We start from the raw sequence: 14271 nt of genomic DNA, 5'->3' as shown, positions 1-14271 counted from the left end.
CCACCCACAAATCAACAAATGACAAGTGCTGGAGAGGATGTGGAGAAAAAGGAACACTTGTGCACTGCTGGTGGGAATGCAGACTGGTGCGGCCACTATGGAAGACAGTATGGAGTTTCCTCAAAAATTTAAAAATGGAACTGCCATTTGACCCAGTAATACTACTTCTAGGAATGATGCCTGAATTTTACTGGCTCCCTCGAGATCACTTAAAAGGTAACATGTATCTGATTAGATGAGCTGAGAAGTGCAGGTATATAACATTGCTTTAAAAACCTCAAGGTAGAAATTACGACCACCCCTCAAGCTGTGAAGAACCAAAGAACTGAAAGACGTTCAATCACTTACAAGAGGCAATGTCCCGGGTGGTAAAAGCAGGTACAGGGCTAGAGCCAGTCCATAGCTCAATGAGGAAAAAAAGAACAATGCACAGTGAGTTTTCTGTGAAGCTGTATTTGTTCAATAGAGCCTACTGTGTTTCATTCTAGGATTAGGTCTTTTCTTTGTTTTGCCTTACTAAAATGTCCTTGCTTTTATAAAGTGTCAATATGTTTTTAAGCTGGATATGAAAAGTTGACAATGATATTACGACTTACCATTCAAATTTATTTACTCAACCTTGAGTTTGAATTCTGGATCTATTCAAGGCAAGTGCCTTGAGGATTTCTAATCCACTCAGGCTTTGATTTCTCCATGTGTAAAGTCACAAAGATCAACAGTAACACAGTCATTGATATTTGCAAAGATCTTAGCACAGTTTGTCGTACATTGTAGGTAATCAATAATTGGTGGCGGCTAGATGAAGAATAAGGACAATATGGAAGTGTTGTCTTCTAGATAAGTAAATTAGATAGAATGTCAATGGTATAAAATTGTGTTTTCATTGCTGTGTTTGATGTTTTCCCATTTATTCCATAGTGGCCTCATTTGGGACCTATCCATGCCTTTGTTCCAAGCGTTAAGACCAAGGCAATTTCCCTTTCATGGACACAGCCAGCCCAAGAGCCTTGTGTCAGTTGTTAGGAACATTCCAGAATCAGCGATAGGGTGGGGTTGTGCCTACTGGCTAAAGTTCTCATTGGATCTAGAATTTAAATATACACCCTTGGTTCCAGGACTAGTACTTTCCTGTTGTAGAATGTGTATCTTTGCTTAAATCGAAGTCAGTGTTTGTTGATGATTTGAATGAATAAATGTAAAAATGAATCTTGGAATACAATAGCTCCATAGAATTAAGGTTTTCCCAATTATCTGCTGCTGTTTGTTTCAGGGACCTATCGGAAATAGATAGCATTCTTACAGGTGACCTTTAACTTACTAACTTGCTCAGAAAGACAGCAAACAGGAAAAAAGTGGGAGTTCCTCATAACTAAAACACATTTTTGTGAAGTCCATGATGGATATTCCAGGTGTTCTGGCAGGCATCGTCCTAGTGAAGATTTAAGCCAAATTTCAGCTCATTGTCTAATAATATCCAGACTTGTTTCCCTAATAATTCTAAGAATTCTGTAATTACATTTTATCAGACTCCTTTGAATGCAATGAAAATTTTTTACTGAATATGGCCTAGGTTCGATGGCAGAAGGATTAGGAAATGGAATGGAACTAACTTTCACTGAGTGCCTGACATGTGCCAGATATTTTGTACATTCATTTAAGCTTTGTAACCATTTTGCAGTTGAGGGGGCTGGAGTTCAGGGGGCTTAACTACCTTTCCGTGGCCTTTCAGGGAGCAAGCGGCAGAGCCGGGATTCAGATCCAGGTTCATGTGCCCATGACTCATTCTGACTCTAACTTATCATTTGTCCTTCTTTCCAGTTAATGTGAAAGACACGTGAAACAGACTTTAGCAAGTGATAGGATTATAAAGAACTGAGTGTGTTATGATGAAGGGCCATACTGCTTGCCTATTAGTATGTGATTTGGGACCTTAATTTACCCAACTGTAAGGCCACAGAGTTGGACTAGATGACCTCTGCTCGGGGTGACCACATGGCCCCATTTGCCAAGGCAGCCCTGGCTTATATCTGTGGTGCCAGGGCAACGATTATTAGCATCCTTTCCACTTTAAAGTGTTCCACTGTGGGTTATAAATTCCAAGCCTGTCCTTATATAAGGCTCTTTCCAAGTCTCAATTTCTATGATTTCCAATTGAATCTACTAATTCCTTTGAGAACTGAAGTAACATGAATTTTCGTTTCCCAGCCTGTGAAGTGTAAGGGGCTGACAGCACCTGAGGTGACTTTCATCTGGAGGTTGTTTGCATTTCTGATAGGGATGATTTTTCTGCTCTTACTGCTTTCCTTTAAAAATACACTAGTAAATCCCCTTCTAGTCAATTTGGTTCTAGTTAGTTTGAGATCATTATATAAATATTTGTTTTCAGTTCATACTAATAGTGGCTACCACTTATTGAGCACTTAGAGAAGTCAGGGTGAGTGCGTTATCATTTAGTGCACTTACTAATGCTATAAGATAGCTCACTTTCTACATAAGGAAACTGAGGCTTAGAGAAGTTAAGTAGGCGATGGAGCCAGGTCTTCCTAATCTCTTAACTATTATAGTATACTGAGATAGGTACACAGGCACACCTACATACACAGCTGTTAATTTAAAATCACACACAAAAGGGCAAGACTGGCTATTCCCTACGGTTCTTTCAGGAGCTGTATTTGCATAGCTGCATTTGGATAGTTTCAAAACAAATTCCCTCTGATTTCCAGTATCGGTCTCTTTCTCTCAACCCCATAAGCATCAGATTTAGAATTTTAGAGTTTTGCCCATCCACCCAAATCTGGTCCTATCTGCTGAGGGAAGGCCTCCTAAATTCCCATTGGCCTTTCCTATATTTATCAATGTCAATGCTAGTCTTTTTAATTTCATCTTCCATTGCTTCTACCATCCATCTTTACCACAGAATAGAAGCATCTGTTTCAAAGACAAAAGATTTTGATGAAGAGACAGGTTCTCAGGAAAAACAAGGTATTAGAAAGTGGATGCGATGAATATTTACTTACTTATAGAGACCTTTTCTTCTTCTTTTTCTTCTTTTTTTTTCCCGAGAATGTCTTTCTTTACCAGAGTATAAAACGGAAAACAGACACTTGCTTTTTTGTTTACATTTACATAGACAATACTTAAATAAAAACCACCAGGTGACACTCATATCATTCTGCTTTTATTTATTTGGTGGCTAACTTACAAAGACACAGATGTCTTGGATAGACTCTGTCCCATTTAAACTATCCCCATGACTTAGATACCAAAATGTGTTTGTTTACATAGTGCAGTGGTATGAAAAATGTTTTTTTCTTTCTTTACAGTCCCTGACTATAAACAGGGGAAAATTAATTTCATACCAAAAATTCGGGGCACTTTAACAATTATCCCATCCCATATCTTACTAAGATAACACAATTGGTATTACAAGTTAAAATATAAAGGCCTAACCGTTTGTTACAAATATGCAAATAACCTGCTACTTAGACATAAAAAGTTGATTTCTTTCCAATCACAAAGTAAGGCACCATTGGATTAAACACTTTCTAGGCTTTTACTAAATAAAATGCATAGTGAAATAAATACCGAACACTGAATTTTAATACTGTAATACATTTCAATATAAAATGATATGTGAATGTTAAAATACTGTATTGCATCTTGAATACATTACCTGGAAATTTTATGGAAAAACACATGTAAGCTCTGATTTCAGGGAAGAAAATTATTCATTTTTGTGATTTACCATAGCTGAAAATTTTAGCATAGAACTTATTCAGAGTTTTGGATGCAATTAGGTTGCTAACTTTCAAAGCAAGAACATAAGTGTATTCATGAAACATTCACTTAAAAAACACATTCTAAAACTTCTCCCTCCTGGGTGAATAGTAACTTTGAGTTGTGACCCTGTTTCAGACTTTAGGATGGTACCTGCAAAGTTGAGATATACAAGGAAATTGGCTATTCGTACTTCCCTGTACAAAATCCAGACCCCCTTTCTTTGGGTCACACTTTCCTCTGCCATATTTGCTAGCAAGGCCTCTTTTCTGAAGTGGGTCATTAGGCTTTCTCATAGGAGTTTTAATCAACTATAGATTCAAGAATGATACCTGATCAAAGAATCCCAAATAAAACGATGTTGCTATATTACCAAAATATGAGCAATACCATTTTTTGGGGGAGGAAATACTTTGCCAAGCTTGTTATACCTTTATATTTCTTGATTCTTTGGGTAAAGGACCCCAAGTGCCTGAAAGACAAATTAAAGGTAGAGGAGGGAGGGACCCACGTTCTCTAATGTACTAAGCCCAGGACTTTGGCAAGAAAAGTTATAAAAATACAGTATATTCAAATGGGCAACATCATAATTATTTAGACATCCCATTTAATAGAACTCTAAGTTCTTTTGCTTTTATATAAATGAAACAGTTATTCTATAAATAGGAATGCTTTTTTCAAAATTTTCTTTGGATTGATTTCTTGTTAGCATCTCTCAGTCACAGATGAACAATACACTGAAACCATGATACAAACTTTAGGTAGATATACATATACATTTGTGACCATGTGCTTTGAAAAACAAGTAATGGTAATTTCAAACATAATCAACTGTTATAAAATAACTAAACGGACATTCCCCCCCCAACTCTGTAGCTAGATTAAAAATCCCAGTAAAGTCTGTAAACAAAATCATACAAAAAAAGGCAAGGCTGGCTCTTCCCTAAGGTCCCTTCGGGAGCTGTATTTGCATAGCTGCATTTGGATAGTTTCAAAGCAAATTCCCTCTGATTTCCAGTATCGGTCTCTTTCTCTCAACCCCATAAGCATCAGATTTAGATTTTTAGAGTTTGCTCATCAAGCCAAATCTGATCCCTTCTTCTGAGTTTCTGATTTGCTACCTTTCCCTGACTACCCCCTCCCCACCCCCACTACTGAGCCTACAAACCTCCCCGCCTGAGGAGCAAGCTGGGCGGCCTTTTCCAATGGGCAAGGCAGAAGTCCAGCTGACAGATACTCTCCAGCCAGCTGGCTCTGAGCCCAGAAGCCCCAACAGGCTTTCAGTTTCCTTGCAATGGCTTTATTCCACGTAACTGTAAACCCTATTAGAGTAATTTCTGACCTTGGGACTGTGAAGCAACACTTGTACACAGATACTAAGGGAAGAAGGAAAATAAGGGAGCACAATCTAAGGTCAAGCTGTCTGCCAGGCAAGGTGTTGGGTCCTAACTTTATTTTTAGTGACCTCTTGAATTGCTAAACATCATTGTGCATTTTTTTTTTAAACAGGAGGTATTTGTGCTAGCCTCTGTCTTCTAGACCTGCATTGTCCAATATGGTAGCCACTGCCATATGTTGTCACTGAGTCCTTGAACTGTGACTAGTCCAGATAGGGATGTGCTTTAAGTGTACAACACAAAACCAGATTTTGAAGCATTAGTACAAAAAAAGTAATGTAAAATATCTCATTAATAATTGTTATTTTAATTGCAGGTAAAAATGATATTTTGGGGTAAAAATATATTAAAATTAATTTCACCTATTTCTTTTCCTTTTTTTATTGTGGCTACTAGAAATATTTAAATTGTATATGTGGCTCACACTATATTTCTGTTGGACAGTCTGTCCTAGAGCCTACCTCAGGCTGCCAAAGGTTATAATCTATAACCACAAAAATGTCATGTGCACCCTTGCTCAGCAACTTGTGTAGGTGGTCCACATGTGGTTCATGGAAACAGACAGGAGGCCAAGCACGCAAAAATGGCATGGAAGCAAGCAGCTCTCAGGGACTTTAACGTTATCTGTAGCAAACATGCAGTGAATGTTTGAATCTGGTTGGTTGAAAGCTGGGACACAGTTCATCTCTGCCTACTTGCCATAAAAGCTAGTTGAACCCAAGCAGTCAGCACTGGTGGGCTGTAGCTGAAGCAAGCAATAGCTTTGAGGATATACACAGGATAAAAATCTAGGTGCATTCATTGCATTCCCACCCCCCCACACACATATTCCCACATCACCCTCCCTTCTTCCCTACTCCCAGTATGAAAGGGACAAGGAAGGCAAGGGGAGGAGGGTGTGCAACTCTTGATAGCAACAACAGAAGTAGCTCTTGGGCTCGGGTGGAGAAGAGCAGGCTAGGATCACCTTGGGATGGGAGGAAGGGGTGGGGCGCCCCTTTCTCTTCGGTTGGATCCACCTTGATGAAAAAATAGACAAAATATAAATTTTGGTTAGAAAGCTTATGTTCTCACTGTAGAAATTCAAGGATGTGTGCAAAGGTATTCACAACCATACACCCTAACCAGGGATGGAAATAACTGGCACAGGTGGATGAGAAGTGAGAGGGGATGGGAAGAAGCAAGTAAGGATCTGAACAAACATTACTAAGGATGACCCACCGCTGGCTACCGAGTACTTGCATAAAGTTAAGAAAATTTAAAAAATTGCTTCTTATCACAAACGTAGTATGCATTTATTATAGGTTTAGAAAAAATAGATAAGTAAAAACAAAGCAAAAGATTCACCCATGTTTGCACCACCCAGAGATAACATTATTTATATATTTTCTATATATGAACAGTTCCTTTTTGTCTTCTAAAAATTAGGTCATATGTAGTCATTTTGAACATCTTTCAAAGTCATTACTCTTTACAAATGTAATTATTGACACACTGCATTCTATGCATATTTGTATGCTATCCAGGTTTAAGCCAGTTACAATATTTGAAGTTCATTTGTCCCACACACATTTGTCTGAGGATCTTACTGTTGTTAGGCATAGGGCCAGATGCTCAGATGCTTAAGCATGTCTACCAGGGGCACATGGCAATTGAATGTGCCTGCTGAGGCCACTGCTCTGAGACTGAGGTGAGCTGGCACCAGCAGATTCTTCAGCAGGCATCTCAATAATGATCCTAGTAGCCCTGTTAGGGATTTCTGCGATAGAACCAAGTCTCTGAGCAAGGACAGGAGTCAGAGGAAAACAGTGGCATCCCATTGTCTTGCTTGTTCCTCTTACTATCCCAACCAAGTCTTTTCTTGGGCAGGCATCTGAGGAAAGACATCTGGTTTCACACCACCCATCTGTCATGGGGCCTTGACTGTCAACTGCTATACCACAGGTTAGCAAAACAAGGGCTGGCCTTGTGCAGAGCTTGAACTAGGTGGCACTGCTCAGGGCCGTCTGGGTGCCCTCCCAGGCTGTGGGCCTGGAGGCCAAGGTAGCAGGAGCAGAATAAAACCATTTGATAGTACTTTATGTGTGTTTTAGAGAGATGATTCTTCATCAGTATAAAAATATTAAAATGTACAATGCTAGAAATTTAAAGTGTATCTACAAAAAGAGGTTTGGGGGAGCAGTGGAAATTAATCCACCAATTTAAGAAATATTTTTAAGTGTCTACCATGTTTCAGGTTCTGTGTCACTCCAGGAAGATACAACAGTGAGCAGGACATAGTTCCCGTCTTCAAATTTCATAAAGTCTTAAAGACAGGAGGATGGGGAAGGGAATGTGATCAGCTATTAAATAAAAAATCTAGAGGGGCTGGGGAAGATGGTTCTGTAACTGACTTAATATATGTAATCTGTAATACTTTCAACATAAAGGTAAGTTAAAACACACACACACACACACACACACACACACACACACACACACACGTAGGCAAAGTGCACTGTGCCACTGAGACATTCTTTTGATTTACTAAAGCAATTCTAATAACCATAACCTACATGTCTTTTACCATAGTAACCTACTTTTGCCCACCTGTGTGTGTGTGTGTATTAACATATTTAGAGTCTATGTGAACAACTCCTTAAAGTGAATTCATTTATTAGTGCCCAAGAGGGAAGAAAAGCAGGCTGTATTCTTACCAGATAGAAGGCCCTCTTACGACATAAACACACACACTACAAACATGCATATATAAACACGCAGAGCTCAAAGAAATTTGTCCCATGTGAAGAATCATTTTTCACCCAAAATTTCAACCACCAACTCTTGCATGATAATTTTTATTATAACTCTACCTCTTATTAGGCATCGTCTAGGAATGCAATATTCCACATCAATGATTTTCCCCAGGAATTAAACTACTCCTTTTAAGCAGCAATATTCTGTTTACTTCTATTCATGAAATTTTTCCTAAAATATTTTCTAATTCTTTGAATTCTTCAGCACAGGCACAAAGCACAATTTGACCTATCTTTGATAACCCAACAGAGACATCTAGTGTTGTACTGTGCTCTAATATATAGCACAATTCTGTGTCCCTATCTCCTCCTTTGCCACCTATCACTTCTCCCTGAAGTCGGTGATTTTGCTTCTAACCAACCTTAACTTCAGTTGATACTAATCTGCTCTAAGGCTGGGAATCAACTAAATATTAAGAACTCTGTGCTAAGAGTCAGCAGGCTCTGTGTATGTGTAAGGAGCTCAGCCAGGGAGTGAGCACAAAGGGTGTGTGTGTGTGTGTGTGTGTGTGTGTGTGTGTACATTTTAGGGACATTGTGACGGTTATCTGACATGTTCAGATGCTTTTTCTCCACACATTTCTGCTTTGGGAGTTTGGTTCCGAAGCTAAGCCTGTCACAGGTCTGAGTCTCATCAGTGATATATGTATATTTTACGCTAATTCTTTTTCAGTTCTAGTCATTTGTTGTAAAATTTTAGTTTTCTGTTTCCTCTTCTTGTTCACATTTCCCCCCAATAGTGGAAAAGTGAGTCACTTCTTATGGTGGTATTACATATATTAGCAAAAAAACCCAAACAAAACAGAAGTAACCTAAGTATCCAATAATGGCAAACTAAATTATTATATGCGGACTTGATGGAAACTTGTATCATAAAAACCATGTGATAAAATAGGGAAGTGTCTACTAAACAATAATATATAAACCCCACTACCAAAAACTTCACTCTCTAACTACAACCATATAAATTAATCAGAATTATTAGATGGATAAAAATTAGATGAGAACCTGGTAAATGAAAATATGTGGAGAGATTATGGGTACACTTAAATTTTTCATGTAGTACTCTATAAAGCTATAATTATAATATATTTAAATAAGGCCATTTCAGTAAGTTTTTGTTATAATTAAGACATTTTGCTTGTATCAAAACTAGTAGGAATAGAAAACAGATGGTTCTATTTGTGCCATCTTAGGAAGATCAAAATGGGGGCAATTGTCTAAACAAGCAAAATAATACAGTTTGATCTACTAGCAACCCAACAGTGTTTTGGGCTTGTGATGACACATTAAAATAATTGTTTCTCATCTGCATTCTGGATTATCTCCATTTTCCCATCATGTGCAGAAGGGGAGTTTACCAGAATTTAGATGGCATCAAACCCGGAAGTGACTTCTCTGAAGTCTCCCACTCCAGGCAATAGGCCTGGATTTTCTATGCCCCCCGCAATTGTATATAAACCAGAGTTTTATCAATTAGAGTAGGAAGCCACCAAAAGCCCTTGCAAAAATACTCACTCCGGCTTTCACTTCTTGCCAATTTACTGGGATAACTTTTGGTTGTTGGCACATATGGCTCTGGAGGTGGCAAGTCAGAAATCGGATGGAAGTTGAATCTGCTTTCCCACTCATCTGAGGGAGAGAAACCAACAGTGCCTTCAGAACAGGCAATCTGCCCTGAAAACGTCATGTAAAGCACAGGATGAGCTAGAACTGAGAACTAGTCTTACGTCCAGAAGTTTAGAGAAAAGCTGGAAGTACTAGAAATGTCACTGACATCGCACAGGATAAAATATATGGGTCTGCCAATCAAACCAAAGCGAGATCCAAGGGATTTTAAGTAGAGCGATGCTCGGGAGCTGGGGGCCAAGGCTTGGGACACCTCTCTTAACTGCTCCTCCCACCAGTGGGAGGAATGCCTGGGACCCTCTGATAACAGAGGAAGAGGGAAGCTGCTTAATACCTCAGGTCATTGGGCCTCTTCCCTACCGCAAACTGTTTAGAAAGGGAGGTAATAAGAAGCTAATTTACAAATGGTTCTTTTCAGAATTCTGGTATCGCTGGAAAGTTAACAAATGTGACTCAAACAAGGAAGAGCGAAAATGACCTGACTTCGGAAAGTGGAGGAGGATCACTATTTTTGGTTTGAAATCACGGTGGGCCCCAAAATGGTTAGAATAGCGATTTTCAACTGCTGTGCCACAAGAATCCAGAATTTTAGTAATTAGTTTATGTGTGTCATGGGATGAAAAAGGTTGAAAATCGCTGGGTTAGATAGAGCAGTGTAGCGTGATAACAATGAGGGTCATGCAAACAAGAAATGTTAATGCAAACACACACCCAAATACAAATCTCCCATTCAGCCGCTGCTCTACAGCTTGTAGGATTCCAAGAAGCTGGGACCACGCCTCACCTTCACATGAAGAGTCTTGGAAGCCGTTTCTAATTGATGTTGATGGTGGAGGTGGGGGAGGCACCCCAGCACCAGGCCTGTCCGGAGGAGGCGGGGGCCGGGGCCCACTTCTGGGACTGTCTACTCCTCTGGACGGCAACTGCGGGGTGGCAGGCAGGGCCCGAGATGTGCTGCCATTTCTGTTTATTGGAGGAGGAGGTGGGAGAGGGCCTGGAGTAAAAGAAAAACCAACATTTAGGGCCATACCTTACATTCTCCATCACCAAGGTGCAGTTATTGTGTCCTTGATGGATACCGAGAACATGGAGAAATGGTGGACACTTCCTAGGAGATTTAGCCAAGCAAGGAGTAGGCACATATAAACTCAGAAATGCACATATGTATACACAGAGGTGGAATGAGTGCATATTGACAGCTCAGTGGCTGTTTTGGCTGTGAGTATTGAGGTTGGAGATGATATAGTTGACAACAGGTGATAATCTGTTTATACAGACGATCGTATACATACTTAAAACACATTTTAATATCATTTTAAGTAGCCCTTGAACTAATTACTGCAACATGATACTTATTAAATAAGTGCTGTATTAAAAGAGGATTTTAAATGAAGAATAAGCTATGAAGTTATTTTAGATCTTCAGATGGGTTAAGTTCTTTAAATGCACAGTATTATTGCTAATTCCACGGGCACACAATCTCTTTCCAGACAGAAGTGGGTCAGGAAACCCAATGTTAGTCATCCTGAGAATAGAAGTTCCTTCTTGATTCTTCCTCTTTCGGGGGGCGATTAACGCAGGGAGTGACAAACAGCTCATCAGTGTGCATGGCTAGAAATGCCGGTGCAGGACCCTGACCCTGAGCAGGCTGCTTGCCTACCGAGCTTGATTTCCTATTTACAAAGAGCACCAAATAGTTACCTTTCCCACAGCACTGTTGCCAGGAATACTTAGTCAAAAAACAAATAAAAAGCACTACATAAGTATCTGAAACCACTTTTTAAAAATGCAGTGGTATGGTAGAATTAGAAAACTTTAAGTTCCTAGGAAAATAACACAGTAAATTCTTTTTGATAGTAAAAAGGAACCTATCTTGCCTCTTCCATCCTCCAAGTGCAGAGGCTGTTTGGGTCGTGAGTAAAATAAACAAAAAGAAGAACTTAAGCATTTCCTGTAAACCAAAATGACCTTAGTGACTCCTGATCTTCAGCAGTGTGCTCCACTTGTCCGATGCTGACGTTTCCTGTAACACACATCTTAGTGCTATAAATGTAAGTACCTCTTATTAACTGCATATTCAGAATCCAATCAGAGGACCTACAAAGGGACGACCGTCCATCGCAGACATCCCTGCCTGAAGTCTTGGCTCAGACACTTGATGAAGGCAGGAGGCATGCCCTGCCCTGGCCGGTCTCTCACCCTGGGCAAGCATAATAGGAAACATTTCTATTTCCCATTGGCAGCATAATAACAAAAGTGGTCATTTATGTTGGGAAATAACCACTATATACACTTAATCTCGTTGGATTTGTATAACAGCCCTGAAAGGTAGAGACAGCAGATGAGGTGTTGAAAGTTAAAAAGACCAAGTCAGGAGGCTAATGAGAAGAACCAGGATTTGACTACAAATCTGTCAAATTTGAAAGCCCATTCTCCTAACAATGAAGCTAAGCCACCTCTCAAAATCCACCCTCGATGATCTCGCATATGTTCCTTGTGGGGATGTAAATTGGTAGGAATTTTCTAGAGGCCAATTTGGCAGTACCTATGAAATCCATAGTTTACTCTGCACACCCATTGACCTAGACATTCCATTTCTAGAAATTCATTCCAAGGAAATACATAGAGATGTGCACAAATATTTGGTTACAAGAATATATTCCTGCATTATCTGCAACAGCAAAAATCTGGAGATGGCCTATATGACCAAGTGAGGGATTAAATAATTAAGGTATTTTGTAGGATTTAATATTATGCAGTCATTAAAAGTCAGATTGTATCATATTAGGAAATGTTAATGAAATAGTGTTAAATAAAAAACAAACTAATACCAAACAATATACATAGTATGATACTAATTTTATAAACATATATATATATATATATTTTAAAAGACTAAAATAATTTTTAAAAACTTATGAATGATTATTTTTAGGTGGTGGTGGTGGTAGGATTATAGATTATTTTATTTTCTATAATAAACAGATCTGACTTATGTAATTGAAAGGAACAATAAATGTTATATGTGACTACCCTATTTTGGGGGAGATTTAATCTGTTGATTCATCTATTTGGTAGAGCCATGCAATCAGCTTCTCAACCACTTTGGGGGAAAATCCATAGCTTTTGGATAAAAAGAAGACACTGTGTTTCATTCATCTGACTACCTGTTCTTGTTAATTCACTGCAGACTACTTAATGAGATGCCACAATGTCTAGGGACTGGATTGAACGGATTAGTAAGTTTGTATGTTTGGAGTGGACTCTCCGTGGCAGTGCGGTTTGCGGAGTGGTTTTCTAACTTTCCTGCACATTAGTCACTGGGACATTGCAATCCCAGTATCCGGATGCCCCGTCTGCAACCCAGACCAACAAAACCAGAAGCCCTGGAGAAGGGGCCCAGGCATCGTGCTTTTTAAAGCTCCCCAGGTGATTGAAGTATATGGTCAAGTTTGGGGCCACTGGTTTAAAAAATGGTGTTTATTAGGTTCCCAAGGTCACAGGGTCAAAGGTCCGTTAACTTTGCAGAGAGGGGAAAAAAATGCCCCATTTCCAAACATCTTGCCTGTATAAGGTTAAATTTTAAAAGTAGATAGTTCCCCTGATTCCATCAATAACTGATGCAAAACAAAAAAGCACCGATTATAATTACAGGGGGAGTATGATGCTGGGTAATCCTCACACTTCAATTCATACTCTGAAAGCTGCTCCCTCAGATTCAGGTTCTCAGCCCTAGGCAGGGGCCACAGATGTGCTTCAGCAGGTGCTCCAGCCCATGAACTACCGTGCGTAGCTCGAGTTTATGCTTGTGAGCATTTCTGTCAAGCGAAGGCCTATGCCTTTATCTGATTCTCCAAGGGCTCTGTGTGCCGGAGAGGGGAGCCAACAGCCAAACGGGCTCTAACATTTGTCTTTACTATGCAGGGAAGCGGCCGGAAAGCTTGACAGATAGAGAAGAGCAGAAGTTCATTCCCTCTTAAATAATTGCCCTTTTTGTTGGAATAACGGGCCCTGCTGCAGGAGACGGGAATTTATCTCCCAAATTAGGACATCTGAAACCACTTCAGGGAGGCCGGGTTGCAGAGTGGTGAGATGAGATGAAAGAGTGCTAGCCTCACCCAGCCGGGTGTAGCTCAGCGGTTGAGCATCACCCAGGAACTGAGGTCACCGGTTGGATTCCTGGTCAAGGACACATGCCCAGGTTGCATCCCCAGTAGGGGGCCGTGCAGGAGGCAGCCGATCAGTGATTCTCTCATCATTGATGTTTCTATCTCTCTCTCCCTCTCCTTCCTCTCTGAAATCAATAAAAATATATTTTAAAAAAAGAAAAGAGTTCTAGCCTCTTCGGTATTAACTAGTTTGTGATCCTCTCACTTTCTTGCTTCCTCAGTCTCCTCATCTCTAAAACACGGACAGAAACAGCTATCAGCCCCCGCAGCCCTCGGGTTTGCACGGGGCCAAGATGCAATCACAGAGGTAAGATGAAAGCAGCCCAAGGCTTCCCGCAGGCTTTCAGCTGGACTCCGTTCAGCCCCTGATCAGGAGTGCCCTGTGCAGGCTGGGTTTCGGGGAGACCACCCACCCCACGCCTCGCCATACCTGATCGGCCCGGCGGGTCCCTCACGGGGGGCGGGGGGCGCTCACTGGGCGGGGGAGGCAGAGGCCCCGAGCGT

At 40.3% G+C, this 14271-nt stretch overlaps 1 protein-coding gene across 1 annotated transcript in view; it reads right to left on the bottom strand.

Annotated features, from left to right (window-relative positions):
* Positions 1 to 5610: 5610 nt before the first annotated feature.
* WIPF1 (WAS/WASL interacting protein family member 1) overlaps positions 5611 to 14271 on the bottom strand; it is a 33613-nt gene continuing 24952 nt past the window's right edge. Inside the window, exons 6-9 of the mRNA XM_015561824.1 lie at positions 14198 to 14264; positions 10383 to 10592; positions 9488 to 9601; positions 5611 to 6193 (exon numbers count right to left, since the gene is read on the bottom strand). Of these exons, the coding sequence (XP_015417310.1) occupies positions 6138 to 6193; positions 9488 to 9601; positions 10383 to 10592; positions 14198 to 14264 (447 nt within the window). The 3' untranslated portion in view covers positions 5611 to 6137. The remainder of the gene's footprint in view (positions 6194 to 9487; positions 9602 to 10382; positions 10593 to 14197; positions 14265 to 14271) is intronic.

This window comes from Myotis davidii, unplaced genomic scaffold (genome assembly GCF_000327345.1).
Source record: "Myotis davidii unplaced genomic scaffold, ASM32734v1 scaffold370, whole genome shotgun sequence".
Classification (NCBI taxonomy): Eukaryota; Metazoa; Chordata; class Mammalia; order Chiroptera; family Vespertilionidae; genus Myotis; species Myotis davidii.
Note: the sequence above shows the minus strand (reverse complement) of the source record. Positions and strands in the feature narration are given on the sequence as shown.